The 15,243-nt window shown below is 62.6% G+C and overlaps 2 protein-coding genes across 2 annotated transcripts; one reads left to right on the forward strand and one right to left on the reverse strand.

Annotated features, from left to right (window-relative positions):
* On the reverse strand, window positions 1-5,078 carry LOC127014576 (uncharacterized). Its single transcript, XM_050894019.1, has 5 exons — window positions 4,918-5,078; window positions 3,113-3,261; window positions 1,700-2,177; window positions 969-1,173; window positions 1-488 (listed from the first exon to the last, which is right to left on the reverse strand). Exons 1-4 carry the CDS (start codon window positions 5,076-5,078, stop codon window positions 1,020-1,022), a joined length of 942 nt encoding a protein of 313 aa, XP_050749976.1. The 3' UTR covers window positions 1-488; window positions 969-1,019.
* Window positions 5,079-5,093: 15 nt separating this feature from the next.
* On the forward strand, window positions 5,094-14,630 carry EPHX2 (epoxide hydrolase 2). The gene is given in 20 exon segments (XM_050893922.1): window positions 5,094-5,177; window positions 6,484-6,568; window positions 6,720-6,879; window positions 7,439-7,629; window positions 7,752-7,788; window positions 7,791-7,873; window positions 8,204-8,278; window positions 8,631-8,726; window positions 9,035-9,113; window positions 9,336-9,370; window positions 9,487-9,513; window positions 11,500-11,585; window positions 11,751-11,862; window positions 12,190-12,264; window positions 13,163-13,208; window positions 13,317-13,419; window positions 13,658-13,727; window positions 13,806-13,886; window positions 14,260-14,318; window positions 14,423-14,630. Coding segments are annotated over 19 exon segments (1,650 nt in total). The 5' UTR covers window positions 5,094-5,177; window positions 6,484-6,502; the 3' UTR covers window positions 14,592-14,630.
* The last annotated feature ends 613 nt before the right edge of the window (window positions 14,631-15,243 follow it).

The raw sequence follows: 15,243 nt of genomic DNA on the forward strand, positions 1-15,243 counted from the left end.
CATTCCCTCCAGCCTCCCGGGAGAACCTCCGGGCTTACAAACACAAAGGGATTTTCTGCCTCCAGCTCTTTTCCCGCTGCCCAAACCTCAGTGGGCTGGGAGCGCTCGAGTTGCCAGCTTCGATTTATTGCCAGGCGGTTCATCTCCAGCCGCTCTCTTGCTGCCTGCACTGCCCTGTGCAGGCAGGGCAGCCCCAGGCCCCCCTGGCCCTGCCTGCAGCTCCAGACCCAGGCTCCGCTCTTACCACCCCAGGGGCAAAAAGGCTCTTCCAAGCCTGGACAAAGCGCTCACAAGGGCGAAGGATTAACCGGGGGCCGGCAGCGGCTCTGCCCACGGTTATCTGCGGGCGGTGATGCTGCCGGAGCACCGGCGAGATGCAGCCGAGCCCCAAAAAAGCTGGGGTTCATTTTGAAGACCCTCTGGGGCGAGCTGGTTCAGCCAAGGCTCCGGGTGTGATGGCTTAGGTGTTGGTGCGCGGGGCTGGCTAGCTGTGAAAAAAGGGAGCCTGTGTGGATAAAGCTCTTCCAGGGAGGACAGAAGGGGTGCCGAGGTCTGCTGGGGATCGGATGGAGCCCCCCCCGCCCCCCGCAGAGGGGTTTTCCCCCAGAGCACGGGGCTGGCCCTGCTATACGATGGCAGAGCTCCTGCAGGATAAATGCATCGAACGCTTGGGACCGGGGTTGCGGGCATCGCATGTGCGATGACATCGCATGTGTGACGGCATCGCATGTGTGACGGCATCGCATGTGTGACGGCATCGCATGTGCAAGGGCATCGCGAGTGCGAGGGCATGGCACGTGTGATGGTGTCACGTAGTGGGCAGCAACCTCCCGTCCCCTCCCGGCGCTGCCGGCTCCAGCGCCCAGACCGCTCTGCAAACACCCCGTGCAAAGTCACAGCTCCCAGGACCGGGGAGAGGAGTCGGGACACCCCAAAAGCCATGGAGATGAGCTGAGTTGGGGTCCTACCAGCAAGCAAGGCCATGTGCAGGGTTGACGGCGGAGCCCGTCCCCGCTGTCCTAGGGCTCGGTGGCAGCGGCGGCGCGGGCGGCCGAGCTCTGCAGGCGCCGGCTCAGCTCAACGTGGAGGCGGTGGGAAGCGGCGTCGAGGGTCTGGGCCAGGCGGCCGGTGAGCCGGAGCATGTGGGCCACCACGCGGACACCCTTCCGCAGCCTGGGGAGGTGGTGGGGGGCGGGGGGGGAAGAGCGGACTCAGTGTCCCCTGTGTCCCCAACCAAGCCTCCCCGCAGGGGGGTGTGGAAGGTGATGCCGCAAGCACTGGGGGTCCCGGAGAGGGTCCCCAACTTGAGAGAGGAGGTACCCCAACTCCTCCATCCCGGCGAACGCTGCTCCATCATCACGTTGTGGCTCAGCTGCGGTGGGTCACCGGTTTAGGAGTGACAACCCCCCCCTGCTCCTGACATCCCACCCCCCACCCTCCCCTCGGAGGACCCCTCACCGGCCCCGCGGCGGTGGGTTTAGGGCAGGGACACCGGCACGGATGTTAATGGCAGTGGTCTGCTGAGCATCCAAACCCCATGTGTCACCTGAGGGTCACCATGAAGGCTGCGGGACCCTTGGGGACACCCAGACCCCTTGGGGACACCCAGACCCCTTGGGGCTGGCTCCCACCCATGGAGTTTGGGGCATCAGCTCCATGGAGCATCTCCCACAGTCCATCCCCTTCCCGTGGCACTTACTTCTCCTTCTTCTCGGCTGTCTGTGGGTGATCGGCCTCGGCCACGTGAGCCTCCAGCTCCCTGCGGACATTATCCAGGCTCTCCTGAAATTCCAGGTTGGCTCCGTGGATGGCGGGCAGCGCCTCGGTGATGATGTCCTGGTAGCGGGTCTGGTTGTCCTCCAGCGTGGCCGCCGTCTCCACGTCCTTCAGGCTGGCCTTGGTGTCCTGCAAGAGGTTCTTGAGATGATCCAGCTCATCGCGAGAGGCGGAGGCGGGTGACCCACGGGGCCTGCAAGGGCTGGGGGTATGGAAGGTGATGCCGCAGCGCTGGGGGTCCCGGAGTGGGTCCCCATCCTGGGCGAGGTGGTACCCCAACTCCTCCGTCCTGGTGCTGGGTGTCACGTCCTCTTCTGGTCCCCCCTGGGTGGTGGCGGGGGGACAAGGGCGCAGAGCCCCACCAGGACGCACCAGCCGGGGCCCCCCGGGACCATGATGTCCTGCAGGAGCAAAAAGAAATGGGGGGGTCGAGGCTGCGGCTCAGACACCCTCGGAGACCCTTCTGGGTCCCCCCCAGGGACTCCCCAAGTTCACACCAGCAAAATCCCCCAAGCACCTTTATTTTTCCATGCATATGCATCTCTGGCTGCTGGGCTTTGGGATTTGGGGGTGCCGTACCCCACTCTCCCCGTACCATGGAGGACTCCCCTGGGTGGGGGGGACACAAACGCTTTCTGCACCCCCCCCTCCCCGCAGCGCAGCACATGGAGCATAGCGATGGGGAAACTGAGGCACGGAGGGGTTAAGAGGAGGGCTGGAAGGCTGGGGTGAAGCTGATCCTGCTCGTCCCCCCAAACCCCCCCTCTGGAGCCATGGAAAAGCAGGAGGCCGCGGTGGGGGGGGGGGGGCAGACAATACGGCTCTTAGAAAACCGCCGCCGGAAAGCCTTGGCGCCGGGGCCCGGGGAGCGGGTGCCAGAGGCTGCCGGCGCGGCAGGCACGGGTGCTCAGGGGCTCGAGGGGGTCCCCACCGGCACCCTGCACCCTCCCAGCTGGCCCGGAGCCCCTCTGCAGAGGGAAGGGGGTTCCCATCGGCATCCCGGCTCCCTGCCAGCATCCTGGGGTGCAATGAGCTTCTCAGGTCTCAGGCCAGCACAAGGCAGGCGCGGGTGGGTTTCACTTTGGAGTGAAGGACCCCAAAAGCGGCGGGGGGGGGGGCAGAGACGGCAGCCGGGGCAGCCCCCGGCGAAGACCTCAGCAGCTCCGTGGCCCAGCCCTGCCACGAGTTGGCCGGGTCTCAGAGGCGTAGCCGTGCTGGCATTTCGCTGGCACCAAGGCTGGTTTGTTCCTCCTGGCTCTATCCCACCGGAATAGCAACGGGCCAGCAAAATTCTTCCTTTTCCCCTTTTTTTTTTGCCTCTCAAAAATGCTCCCACCTTTTTGCCAGGGAGAAGTCGGGGTTGGCGTCACGGCGGCTGGGATTCCGGAGTGGGGGGAGCTGCAGACCCACTGCCGGCCCCGGTTTTGGGGTGAGCGGAGGAGCTGTGCCGGAGCTGAGGAGGAAAAGCCTTCGCCCGCCGGAGATCTGAGCCATGCCAGAAATCAGGGAAGGGGGTTTCATCCGCCCACCCGGCGCTGGACCAGCCTGGGAGGATGCTGGGGGGGGGGGGGGGTGTGTCCCATCAGGGATCCCGGGGACAGCAGGAGGTTGGGGACGAGGGATGGGGGACACCGAGCCCCAGCAGCGGGATGCTGCCGATAAATGCATGGCTGGAGCCCCCCTAAAATAACTCTGCCCCCTCCCCAGTAGCCATCCCAGCAAGGAACAGCCCCCCCAGCTCTGCTGCACTGTGTAGGGGTGCAGTTATCCCCCCCCCCAGCTCCCCCCTCCTCCGAAGCTGTGGCCGAGCCAGCATCCCATCTCTTGTTTTACAGATGGGGAAACTGAGGCAGGGGGGCTGGGATTGCCTGTGAAACCGCTGCCGATCCCACCCAGTCCCCCTGCCCCGCTCACCGCTCGGCGACGCGGCCGTCCCGCCACGGCGCTGCCGGTGGCTTCCCGAGGCGGGGCCGGCCCACGTGCACGCACACGCGTGGCCACGGGCACGGGCACGGGCACGGGCACGCCGTGTCGGGTGCTGAGAATGCCGGGGCCGGTTCGGGGTGTACGGGGGGGTCACACGTCCCCCTCGGGGGTGCCTCTTTGGGTGGGGGGGTTCAGGCCAGGCGGCGTGCATGCATGTGCACATATGTGCTTGGCATGCAGGCGTGTGCTGAGCGTGCACGTACATGCTCGGTGCTCACCGAGCTGCCTGGTGGTGCGTACCTGTGCTCAGCAGTGCACACGCATGCTTAGAAGTGCACACATGTGCTGAATGTGCACGCGTGTGCTGAGTGTGCGCGCACATGCCTGGCAGTGCTCGTGCAGCCTCAGTGTGCACACACGTGCTTGGAGACACGCACGCATGCTTAACGGTGCACACACATCCTCAGCAACATGCCTGGTGGAGTGCATACATGCTCAGCATGCACATGTGTTTCGCATATGCACACATGTGTGCGTGCGTGTGCGTGTATATGCACATGTGTGCATACATGTCTGCATGTGCATCTTTATGTGCATGCTTGGGCGCATGCATTTTTTGTGTGTGCATGTGTACGTATATGTGTGCATGTGTGCATGCACGCAGGTGTGCACACGTGCGTGTGTGCATACATGTGCATATATACGTGCATGTGTTCCTGCACGTATGCAGGCACGTCCGTGTGCATTTGTGTGCATGTGAACATGTGTGCATGCATGTGTGCGTGCATGTGTGTGCACGTGCGTGTGCACGCCTGCAGCACGTGGCCAGTCCTGCCTGTGCACCCCTGCCCCTTCCCACGTTCAGCCCCATTAGGCTGCTCGGAGTTGGGTGCAGGCAGGTTGGGTCAGCGGGCGCTGCTGCACCCTAGGGTGCTGCGGGAGCTGAGGGGGGTCCCGAGCTCGCCGTTAATGGCAGAAAACGCGATTATGGGCAAAACCCGGGTGAGCAGCGGCAGGAAGTGGGTGGAGAGGCAGGCATCCACGGGCACCCACGGGCACCCACGGCAGCAGGGAGGCGGGGGGCTGCCACCACCAGAGGTGGGGGCCGGGGTTCCCACAGCCCCACGGGACCGAGAGGGTGCTGGTGGGACGGAAGGGGGTGTCCCCCGTGCAGGGGTGCCCTGCGGAGGCATCCGGGAGGGCACCCTCCGTGACGGGCTCCAGACGGCGGCGCTAGGACCCAGCGCGGTGCCGGGCAGGGGGCGGGGCGAGGCGGCGGGGGCGGGGCCTGCAGCACGGCGGAGGGGCCTGAGCGCTGGCGGCTTCTGTGCCGCGGGTTCGAGCCCGAGTGCTGGCGGCGGTGGTGAGGCCGACATGGCGCGGCGGGCCGTGTTGTTCGACCTTGGCGGTGTGCTCTTCGGGCCCGGCCTGCAGCACTTCCTGGGCTCCTACGAGCGGGACTGCGCTCTGCCCAGGTACGGCCTGGCCTGGCCCGGCCCGGCCCGGCCCGGCCCGGCCCGCCCGGCCCGACCAGGCGGCACTCGCCCGCCCGCTCTTCGGCGGGTCGCCGCTCGGCCGGAGACACGTAGAGACGAGGCGACAAATACTGTGTGTGCGGCCGCCGCCCGCTCGGGGTCTGCGCGACTGGGGCCCCCATAGCAGGAGGACAGGGCTGGGTGTGGGGTGCAGGCTGGGGACCCCCTGTCCTGGGCGTGGGGTGCAAGTTGGTGTCCCTGTGTAGATATGGGGTGCAGGCTGGCGACCTCCTGCCTGGATGTGGGGTGCAGAGGAGGGGCGGGGGGCCTCTCCTGGATGTGGGGTGCAGGTCAGCGGTTAAAACTAACCCCCAAAGGACAGGATCACCAGAGGGGACGTTGGCAGAAGCGGTAAGAAGAGCAACTAATAATTAATTAAGCAGGATAATTAATTAAGCCCATCCCTGCCCCAGCGCTGAGACCCGACACAACTCAGTGCACGAGCTGGAGCTGATGAAACCCAAAGCGCAGGGCCCCCGAGCGGGTCCCAGGCAGCCTCTGGAGTCCTAGCGATGCCTTTTCCCCATTTAAAATGGGGTATTTGGAATTACTGATCCCAAAAGCTCCGAACCAGGAGCCGAACAGGTTCTGTCTGTTTGCACGCCCCAACACGTCGGGATTTCCCAGCAGCGCGTGGGTGTTAGGAAAAAAAAAAGCTGGGAGTTAAAAAAAAAATAAATAAAATATTAAACAGCTAAATGCTGGAGGACGTGGAGCAGATGGAGCAATAAATTCCCAGATTATCAGGCCATCAAACATATTTTTGCTTCGCTTTATATTAAAAAAAGAAAAAAATGACAGCAATCCTGCTGGAACAGGTAAAGCCGCTTTATTTTTAACTGAGCTGCATTTTTATCGACTGGAAGGAGAGCTTTGTCCTAAAGCCAGTCGCTGTAATCTTGTTTTATTGCCGCCCGAGAAGGCCTTTTGTGATCTTGTGATAGGGGCAAATTATTTTCCCTGAGTTACAGCTTACAAAATACCTTGCTTTTTGCCTTATTTTTTTCTTCCTGGCAAAGCTCCCTGCTCGTCTATCTGCAAGGCGAAGTAATTGAGCTGCCAGCAGAAATAAATGGGCAGCGATCTCCCAGTCTTGTAATGAAGTGATGCTCTGGTCCCAAGTGATGCTTGAGGATGGAGCTCCGTATCCCCGGCACAGAGCATCCCCCTCCCCGTAGCGTACCCCTACACCCCTCCGGTATTGGGGTCCCCCCCCATGACTGACCTCTCCTCCTTTGCCTGGCAGGAATTTCTTGCGAAAGGTCATGTTTGCCGGTGATTCTGACAGTCCTTACGCCAAAATGATGAGGGGACAGATCACCCTGTCCCAGGTGAGCCCTCGGGTACCAGCCGTGGAGCATCGCCGGCGGCTGGGATGGGGCTGGGATGGGGCTCGAGAAGGACGCGAGGGAAGCAGGCTTCAGGACGGGCTATGCTTTATTTTTTGGGGATCAACTGAATGACTACGTGGGTGTTTTCCAGTTCTTTTTGGAGACGGAAGAGGGCTGCAGGCAACACGCCTCTTCCTCGGGCATCGCCCTGCCGCCCACCTTCTCCGTCGCCCGAGCCTTCGAGGAGATGGCGGCCGAGGGGACGGTCAATGCCCCCCTTCTGCGGGCAGCAAGGGTGCTGCAGAGGAACGGTGGGTGCTGAGGGGCTTTTGGACAAGAGGTGCTGGAGTAAGGGTGCTGCTCCCCTCGCGAGAAGGTACCATGGGGGTCCCTGGTCGGTCCCACCATGGGGGTCCCTGGTCGGTCCCACCATGGGGTCCCTGCTTGGTCCCTCATCATCATCAAAGCGCTCTCTCAGCATCTCAGATATTCCAAGCCCTGCTACCAAATCCATCAGACATATTATCACCCAGCCAGCGATTAGGAGGGTGCCGTAGCCCTTCGCCCCGCGCCGTAGCCGGTCCATCGGCTCAGTCCTCAGCACCTCGGTGTGCCCAAGCTCCGGCTCACGTCCTGCTTGCGTTGGGAGGGTCGAGCCTTGCTTTCCTGGAAGCGCAAATTGGGTATAAGCTCCTGCTGAGCATCTTTTTGTCTGCTGCCGGGGCGTCGTGGTCTGGACAGAGCCTCACAGATCAGAGATTTTAGGTTGGGAAGGTCTGAGAAACGTGGCTGGGGAGGGGAGGTGAAATCAAAGACTTGCAGGAGAGCTGGAGTGGAAAAACCAGCGCTGCCCGCTCTGCCCTTCCCTAGGATTTAAGACCTGCGTCCTCACCAACAACTGGGTGGACGACAGCACCGGGCGGCTCTTCACGGCCACGCTGATGAACCTCCTGCGCCGCCACTTCGACCTGGTGATCGAGTCCTGCCGGCTCGGAGCACGGAAGCCCGATCCCGAGATCTACGCCTATGCCTTGGATGCGCTGCGGGCGAAGCCGCAGGAGGTACGGCCGCCACCCCAAAAACAGGGCACGGAGGGTCCCTCCAAGCACCCAAAGGCCATGGCCAAACCCAGCGGCCGCCCTTCCCCGGGCGCTGAGCCGGCTCTCGCTTGCTGTATCTCCAGGTCATCCTCCTGGATGACATCGGGGAGAACTTGAAGCCGCCCGGGAGATGGGCATGGCCACCATCCTCGTCAGGGACACCGAAACCGTCCTGAAGGAGCTGGAGGAGCTCTCGGGTGTCCAGGCACGTAGTGATGGTCTGGGTCCTCTCTGTCCCTTGCTCTCCTGGGGATCCTGGACCAGTTCTGCAGAGCCAGGAGCGATGGGCGCGGGCTTCTGGGTCTTGCCGTGATGTGGTGCTGGTGCAGGACTTGCGGGTGGCTTTGGAAACGAATGGGATGGGGGCTGTGATCTCCTGCAAACCCTGCCCAGCCCCTGATAACCTCACCCCCTGGACCTGCTGAGCCGTGTCCATCTCAATCAGATGGATGTCCCACGAGCAGCAGGGCAGCGGGGATGTCCCACGGACCTCCAGGCTTGCTCGGGAGCTCACCCTTTGCTCCTCACCCCGCAGCTTCTCACTCAAGAAGAGCCGCTGCCGACTGCGTGTGATCCATCCAACGTGACCCACGGATACGTGCCCATCCGGGTAGGGTGGAGGGGACTGCCTCGGTGACAAGGTGTCTTTAGGCTTGGCAGGGCTTGGCGGGGCCAGGCGTCCTGGGGAGGGTGTTGAGCCCCGTGCAAGGATGTGCCAGCCGAGGGGTGGCTTGCTGGGTTGTCCACCCTCCTGCGTGGGCTGCTCTGGGTGGGGGATGCTGAGCTGCCCCATCGTTCAGGTCTTCTCCATCCACCCCAGGGGCTAAAAGGTGCTCGTGTGGCTCCGGGATGCCGGGCTGGAGGGGGTGGTGGGCTCCCACGCCTGGTGACCAGCGGTGGGTGGAGGGTTGGGGGTGAAGCCGTGCCACCCGCACCCGGCGAGGGCTCCCTGTCCCTTCCAGCCCGGCGTCAAGCTGCACTTCGTGGAAATGGGGCACGGCCCCGTCGTCTGCCTCTGCCACGGCTTCCCCGAGTCCTGGCTCTCCTGGCGCTACCAGGTAATGGAGGAGACGGGGAAGAGGGTGGACCACGGGGGCTGGCGGTGGGATGCTGGAATGCGGTGGAAGGGGGTGCGTGGCCACCACTCCTGGGAGGTCCTGGGGTTGTCCCACCACCCTGCCTTGTGCCTTGAGGGACACAGCCCAGGAATGTTCCCCACTCTCCAGCCTCACCAGCCCATGTCTGCTCTCCTGGAGACATCTCCGGGCGTGCTGGGGTGGGCAGATGCAGGATGGGTGCTGGCACCAGGGGAGAGTGGGGTCCAGGGGTCTCTGCATCCTTCGGAGGCTGCTGCTTTCCCTCCTAGATCCCAGCTTTGGCTGATGCCGGCTTCAGGGTGATCGCTCTGGAGATGAAGGGCTACGGGGAATCCACGGCCCCACCGGGTGAGCTGGGTTTACTGGGGCGTAGGGGGGACAGGGGCGTTCAGGGCTGGAGCTGCCAACCCCGAGACCACGATCCAGGAGGAGATGGGTGGAGGAGTCTTCTCCTGGGGGAGTGGAAGCTGTCCCGTTCCTCCTGCAGCCCCGGCAGCTCAGATGGATGCAAAATACATCCTTAGAAATGCGTGGCTGTTAAAATGATGGCTGTTAATGTCTTTTGTGCAGACATAAAAGAATATTCCCAGGAGCAGATATGCAAGGTGAGGAGCTGCAGGGCATGGACGTGGGCAGGATGAGTGCGGGGTGGAGGGTGGTGTGGGCTGGTAAGGCATGGTCCCGGGCAGGATCTGACCCTTTCTCTCCCTCCTTTCCCCAGGACCTGGCGGTTTTCCTGGACAAACTGGTGAGGAGCTCCCCACGATGTGTCCCTCCTTCTTGGCAAGGTTTGGGTGCAGAACCCTGACCGCCCTTCGCCTCTTCCTTCCCATGCTGGGACAGCTGAGCTCCCCGGTGACTTTGGTCCAAAACCCTTGGGGTAGCACCAAGCCCCATCTTTGTGTTCCCCGTGGGTGGGATTTTAGGGATGGGGATGTTCATACAACCCATTGCTGGTGCGGGGAACCCATCCTTGGGAGGGTCTCCAGCTCTGCGTCACCTTCTCCTGGGCTTTGTGTCCTTGCTGAGGTTGGGGAGATGGGCTGGTGGCACCTGGTTTGGGGTTTTGGTAAGGCAGTGAGATACTTGTGGAGAAGGATGCTGGGCTGCATCCCCTCTGCCCCCGCTTAAATCCTGACCATAGCAGCTCCCGAGTGGCTGGGGTGGCCGGGGGAACCAACGCTGTTCCTCAGCACGGCTTGAATCCGGTGTCATCTCGGCATCCGATCCACTTGGGTTTGGGAGCTCTGGGTTTAATTCCCATCCCGGCGAGGGGATGGGGTTGATTTCTGCGCCTTTTAAAAGAGATGAAGGGGGGGGGGGAGGCACAGCCCGCAAATGCCAACATCCGCAGGGCTTTTTCCTTGCCAAATGGCTTCCAAGGGAATGAGTCCTTCAAAAAGCACAGTGCTAAAAAAAAAAAAACAACCAAGAAACAAGGGGAAAAAAAGCCCTTGAGGTTTTGCAAGGGCTCCTCGTTTGAGGAGCGGTGGTGGTTTTGTGCCAACGTCGGAGCAGGGATGGGTTTTTCGGGACGGGACCAAGCCGGGCGCTGCGGGGGCTGCAGCTCCGGTTTGGTGCCGAGCAGGCGAGGATAAATCGCGGTGATTTTTTTTGCTGGGGAATTGCCTTCACGCTGGATTACAAACGATAAGGAAAACGGACAGAAAGGTGCCTGCTGATACGCAGCCTGGCAAGAGGGTTGGCACCCGCTTTGCTCTGGGGGTGAGCTTGGTAGATGGGATGCGAGGTCGTGGCATCCCGTATGGATGGGACTTTGGTTTTCCCTGCTCCTCCGCTACCGTCGGGGCCCATCCTGCTCCTCTCCCTCCCGGGGGGCTCCTTCTCCCTCCTCTGGGACATCCTGGGGGATTTGGGGGAAGATAAGTGATTTTATGAAGCCTCATGTGTTGTTTGAGCCCGTATCTGGGATGCAGAAGATGCAAAGCAGTCCGGGAGCCGGCACTGGTGATGGCCAGGGATGGTGGGATGAAACCCATCAGCACCGGGGGGACCCACTCAGCCCCACATCGAAGGTGGGAGATGCTGGGACCCCCCCTAAAAAGCCTCTGCCCACCTTGGGGGGGGTCTCAGACGCTGGGTTTCATGCCGTCAGACAGCAGCGAGCAGGGCTCGCCGGCACACCGCCGGCCCCGAGCCGCGTCCGCCGGGAGGGAATTTTAATTACGCTTCTAAATATCAGCTAATTATGAACCGGCTGCTACATTGTCAGGAGCGCGGGTTTTTAATTGGATTTATTGGTAGGTGCCCAGAGGGGTCAGGAAAGTGGAATGGAGGAAGCGGCGGGGAACAGTGAGCTCGGCGTGCCCGGCTCCGGGAACGCTGCGAGCCCCTTCCCAGAGGGGCTAGGGATTTATTCGGCTGCGCCAATACCGAGACGTTCGTCGTGCTGTCACCCCGTGCGATGGCAGCGGTGGTGGGGTGGGGGGGGGACACCCATACGGGTGATCCCAGGGGACGAGCAGCCTCGAGACATGTTTTCGGTGGATAATATCAAACCCCTTTCCTCTGGAGGGTCCAGGTACTTGAAATGTTTAATTAAGTCGGAGCAAATTGCTCCGGGGGATCAGGTAACGCTTCTTCCTTGGGGGAAAAAAAGGAAAAAAAAAAAAAAGCCCAAAAAAAAAAAAGAAAATATTGCTGTTTTCTGATCTCTTTGCTGCTTTTGGGGTGCAGCCGCGGGGGCACGGGCTCACGGCCCCCCTCCCCGCAGGGCATCCCGCAGACCGTGCTGGTCGGCCACGACTGGGGCGGTGCCGTGGTCTGGAACATGGCTCTCTTCTACCCCGAGAGGGTGAGGTGGGTCCTGGGGACCAGCCGTACCCCCCCCCCCGAGCTTCCCGGCTCCCTCCCAGGGGGATGGGGCACCCCGGATCCTGTCCTATCACCCCAGCTCGCACGGGGCACCCCGAATCCGGGTGCCATGCTGACTCTGTCCCCCCCTCCCCGTAATGTATGTCCCAGAGCCGTGGCCTCGCTGAACACCCCGTACCGACCCGCCGACCCCACCGTGGACATCGTGGAGAAGATGAAAACCTACCCCACCTTTGATTACCAGTTCTACTTCCAGGAGCCGGTGAGTCCGGGACCACAATTTTTATCCTCCGCCCCTCTTTTGGGGCTTAAACCCCCCCCCCCAAGTATGGGGACGTGCCCGTGTCGGGATCCCCAGCTCACGGCTGGGCATCGCCTGCCCCATAGCCAGGGTGCCACGCCATGGGGCTCTTGCTGTCACCCCAGCTGCAAAAATGGCTTGCCTGACCTTGTTCCCATGCTGAACTCTGCAAAAAAAACCATCCCCAGCCTCCACCCGAGCCCCGACGGGTGGCAGGATCCAGCCCGGGGGGGGTTGGGTCCCTGGGGAGGTTTGGCATCACCCGCGGTGCTTCCTCCCCCCGTGCAGGGCGTTGCGGAGGCAGAGCTCGAGAAGGACATCAGCCGGACCCTGAAGGTCCTGATCCGTTCCACGTGCCAGGAGGTAGGGCTGGGGCTGAGGGTGGACCTGGGGTGGGAGCAGAGGGCTTCACAGTGTGATATCCTCTCCAAGCCCAGCTAGCGTTGTGCCTGTGGCACCCTCTCCACTTCTGCCTCGCCCATACTGGGAGCCAGAAGCTTCAGGGATGGCTTTGCAGTGGCCCACAGTGACCCTCAGGCAATCTCCACCCTGTGTCTGCCGTCCTTTTGCTGTCTGTCCGCGGCAAAGTCTGCATTCAGTCGGCCATCAGTAGGGACCAGAGTGAACGCATCCTTGTAAGCAGCGGTGCAGGGCCCACATCTCTTTAGGACTCAAAGCTGACCCTGAGTAGGGCTTGAGAAGACCTCTAGAAAGCTGTGCTGCTTGGGGAGAGACAGCCTCGCCCGGGGAACAGCGTGGTCTGTCTGGTGCTGGGCTTGGAGCACGGCACGGCTGGCGGGGGCTCCTGCTCTCCCCCTGCCCTCGCAGTGCCAGCGCCGCTCGCTTCCTTAACCCCTGCAAATGTTAACGTCTCGCTTCAGGGTGAAAACCTTTGCAGTTCAAAATAACAGCGCCCCGGGAGCGCGCGGGAGGCCATGCCTCGCCGGCAGCGTCCTTCTGCCGGCCTCACCGGCTGCTCCCGGCTCCGCGGCCCGGGGCCATGCCATCGGTTCCTGCATCCATCGGGATGCAGCGATGCTCAGTGCCAGCTCCCAGTTCCGCGGCCCAGGGCTGCGTGGTCGGTTCCTGCATCCCTTGGGATGCAGTGATGCTCGATGCCAGCTCCTGGCGAGGAGGGATGTGGAGCCCCAAATCTGCCTGGCAGCCATGGGGAGCCCCCCCCCCCCGACTCCCAGGGGATGGGTTTCCCTGCTGGGCACGGTCCCGCTCCCTGCCTGCCCTCGGTCCCTTCTCTCCGCAGGACCGCCTGCCCTTCACGCTCAACTTCCACGGGGTCCAGGAGCGAGGTAAGGGGAGGGGGGGAGACCTGGGGGTGCCGTGGGTGGGGGTGCCGTGGGTGGGGGTGCTGCGGGTGGGGGTGCCGCGGGTGGGCAGTGCTGGGTCTCTCCTTGCAGGGGGGCTGCTGGTGGGCTTCCCAGAAAATCCCCCCGCCAGCCAGATCTTGCACGGCCCTGAGCTGCAATACTACATCCAGCGCTTCGAGAAATCCGGCTTCAGGTAGGGGCAGGAGCCCGGGGGGCTGGTGGGGTACCCCCCTGCAGAAGGAGGACCCCCCCAAACCCACCTTGGCCTTGCTTTATAACCCCAAGAAGGCACGAGGCTGCTGGCGGGGAGGCTGCTTTCCCCTTGCAGGCTCTTCCCGTGCCGGCCGTGCCGGGGGCAGTGGGACGGTCCCTGGGGTGGTGTCGGCAGGAGCTGAGTCCCAGCATCTCCACCCCATTCCTCTTTCTCCCAGTGGCCCCCTGAACTGGTACCGCAACATGCGACCCAACTGGCACTGGGCACTCTCTGCCAAGGACAGGAAGGTGGGGACTGATCCTGCCCCGCGGGGAGCGTTTGCAGACCCAGCACCTTCCCCACCTTATCCCCTGCGTCCCCTATAGATCACGATGCCAGCACTGATGGTCACGGCCGGGAAGGACGTGGTGCTGCATCCCAGCATGAGCAGGGGCATGGAGGAGTGGGTAAGCCAACGTGGTCCCGTCCCTTCCCACCCCAGCCCTGCCCCTGCCCGGGACCGGCGTGCACCAAAACCATCCCGCTTCCATAAGATCCCACCGCGGGAGAGCCCCGGGGCAGGCCCGGCATGCTGAGATGGGCTGGATTTGGCCCAGATAACGGGGACGTCACTTGATAAGAGGGGACAGGCTGATATGAGGAGGGGGAAGAGGGGGGCATTTGCCTTCTCTGCTGCCTGCCGCGGGCGGGAGGGGATTTGCTTTTGCCAAAAGGAAGAGCTGGGGATGCAGGGGCCAGCCCGGGGTGGATTCCTGGTGCCCAGCGTGCCGGATCCTGGCACAAACCAACCCTTTTTCACTCTCGTGCATCCTTCCATAGATCCCGCAGCTGCGCCGGGAGCACATCGAGGAGTGCGGGCACTGGACGCAGATGGAGAGGTACCGCGGCCGGCGTGCACGGCCTCGCTCCATCGGAGCCGGGCTCCCCTTTCTCCGGGGGGGGGGAAGCCAGATCCCACCCCAGCTCTGTGCCATCCCCCCAGGCCGGCGGTGCTGAACAGGATCCTGGTGGAATGGCTGGAGGGGCTTCCCCCGACACCCCCCTCCCCAAGATCTCCAGGCTGTGAGCAGGGCTGGCAGGCAGAGCCCTGCCCCGTGCCTTCCCTCTTCCCCGGGCTGATTTTACCTTTAGGGTTTGATTTTTACCTTTAGGGCTTGATTTGTATTTTTTGGGGGGGTTGATGGGTGAGCCGGGGCTAGGAGGGGGGTGGCACAAAGCATCGCTCCTGCTTTGTGCAGCTAAAAGGGTCCCGGTGAGCTCTCGTGGGGGTCCTGGGGTGCTGGGAGAGGGTTTGGGGCTGGATCCATCCTCGTGCCACGGCAGGGGCTGCATCGGGGCTGCCACATCACCCCGACCCCATCCCAGGAGCTTCCCTCGCTCGAGGGTTTGGCCGGAGGGTCCCGGGTTGTGGCCGCTCACGCCGCGTGGTTGGTTTTTGGTGTGGAGGTTTTAATACACTAATAATAATTAATGCTGCCTGAGAAATCACCTTCTGCCTTGTAACGTTGAGAAATAAAGCACAAAGTGACCCGAGCACCTCGGCTCTCCCCATGCTCCTTAGGGTGCAGGTTCATGCAGCATCTTGCTCCCTCTTCCCCTCCTCCCCGTGGCCCATCCCCGTGGTGCCAGGGCTCGGCCCCCAGCCTGCAGCCACGTTCCCCTGAGCTCCCAGCCCTTCTCCTGGCCCCGACAGACGTTACAAACAGACATCCAGGACGGCGTAAGGATTTGAGCAAACACGCTTGGTATTTCCCCCCCCAAATTCTCCCCAGCCCTCAACTATTTTCATCTGGGGCTTTGCGG

The sequence above is a fragment of the Gymnogyps californianus genome, chromosome 3 (assembly GCF_018139145.2).
Source record: "Gymnogyps californianus isolate 813 chromosome 3, ASM1813914v2, whole genome shotgun sequence".
NCBI classification, from domain to species: Eukaryota; Metazoa; Chordata; class Aves; order Accipitriformes; family Cathartidae; genus Gymnogyps; species Gymnogyps californianus.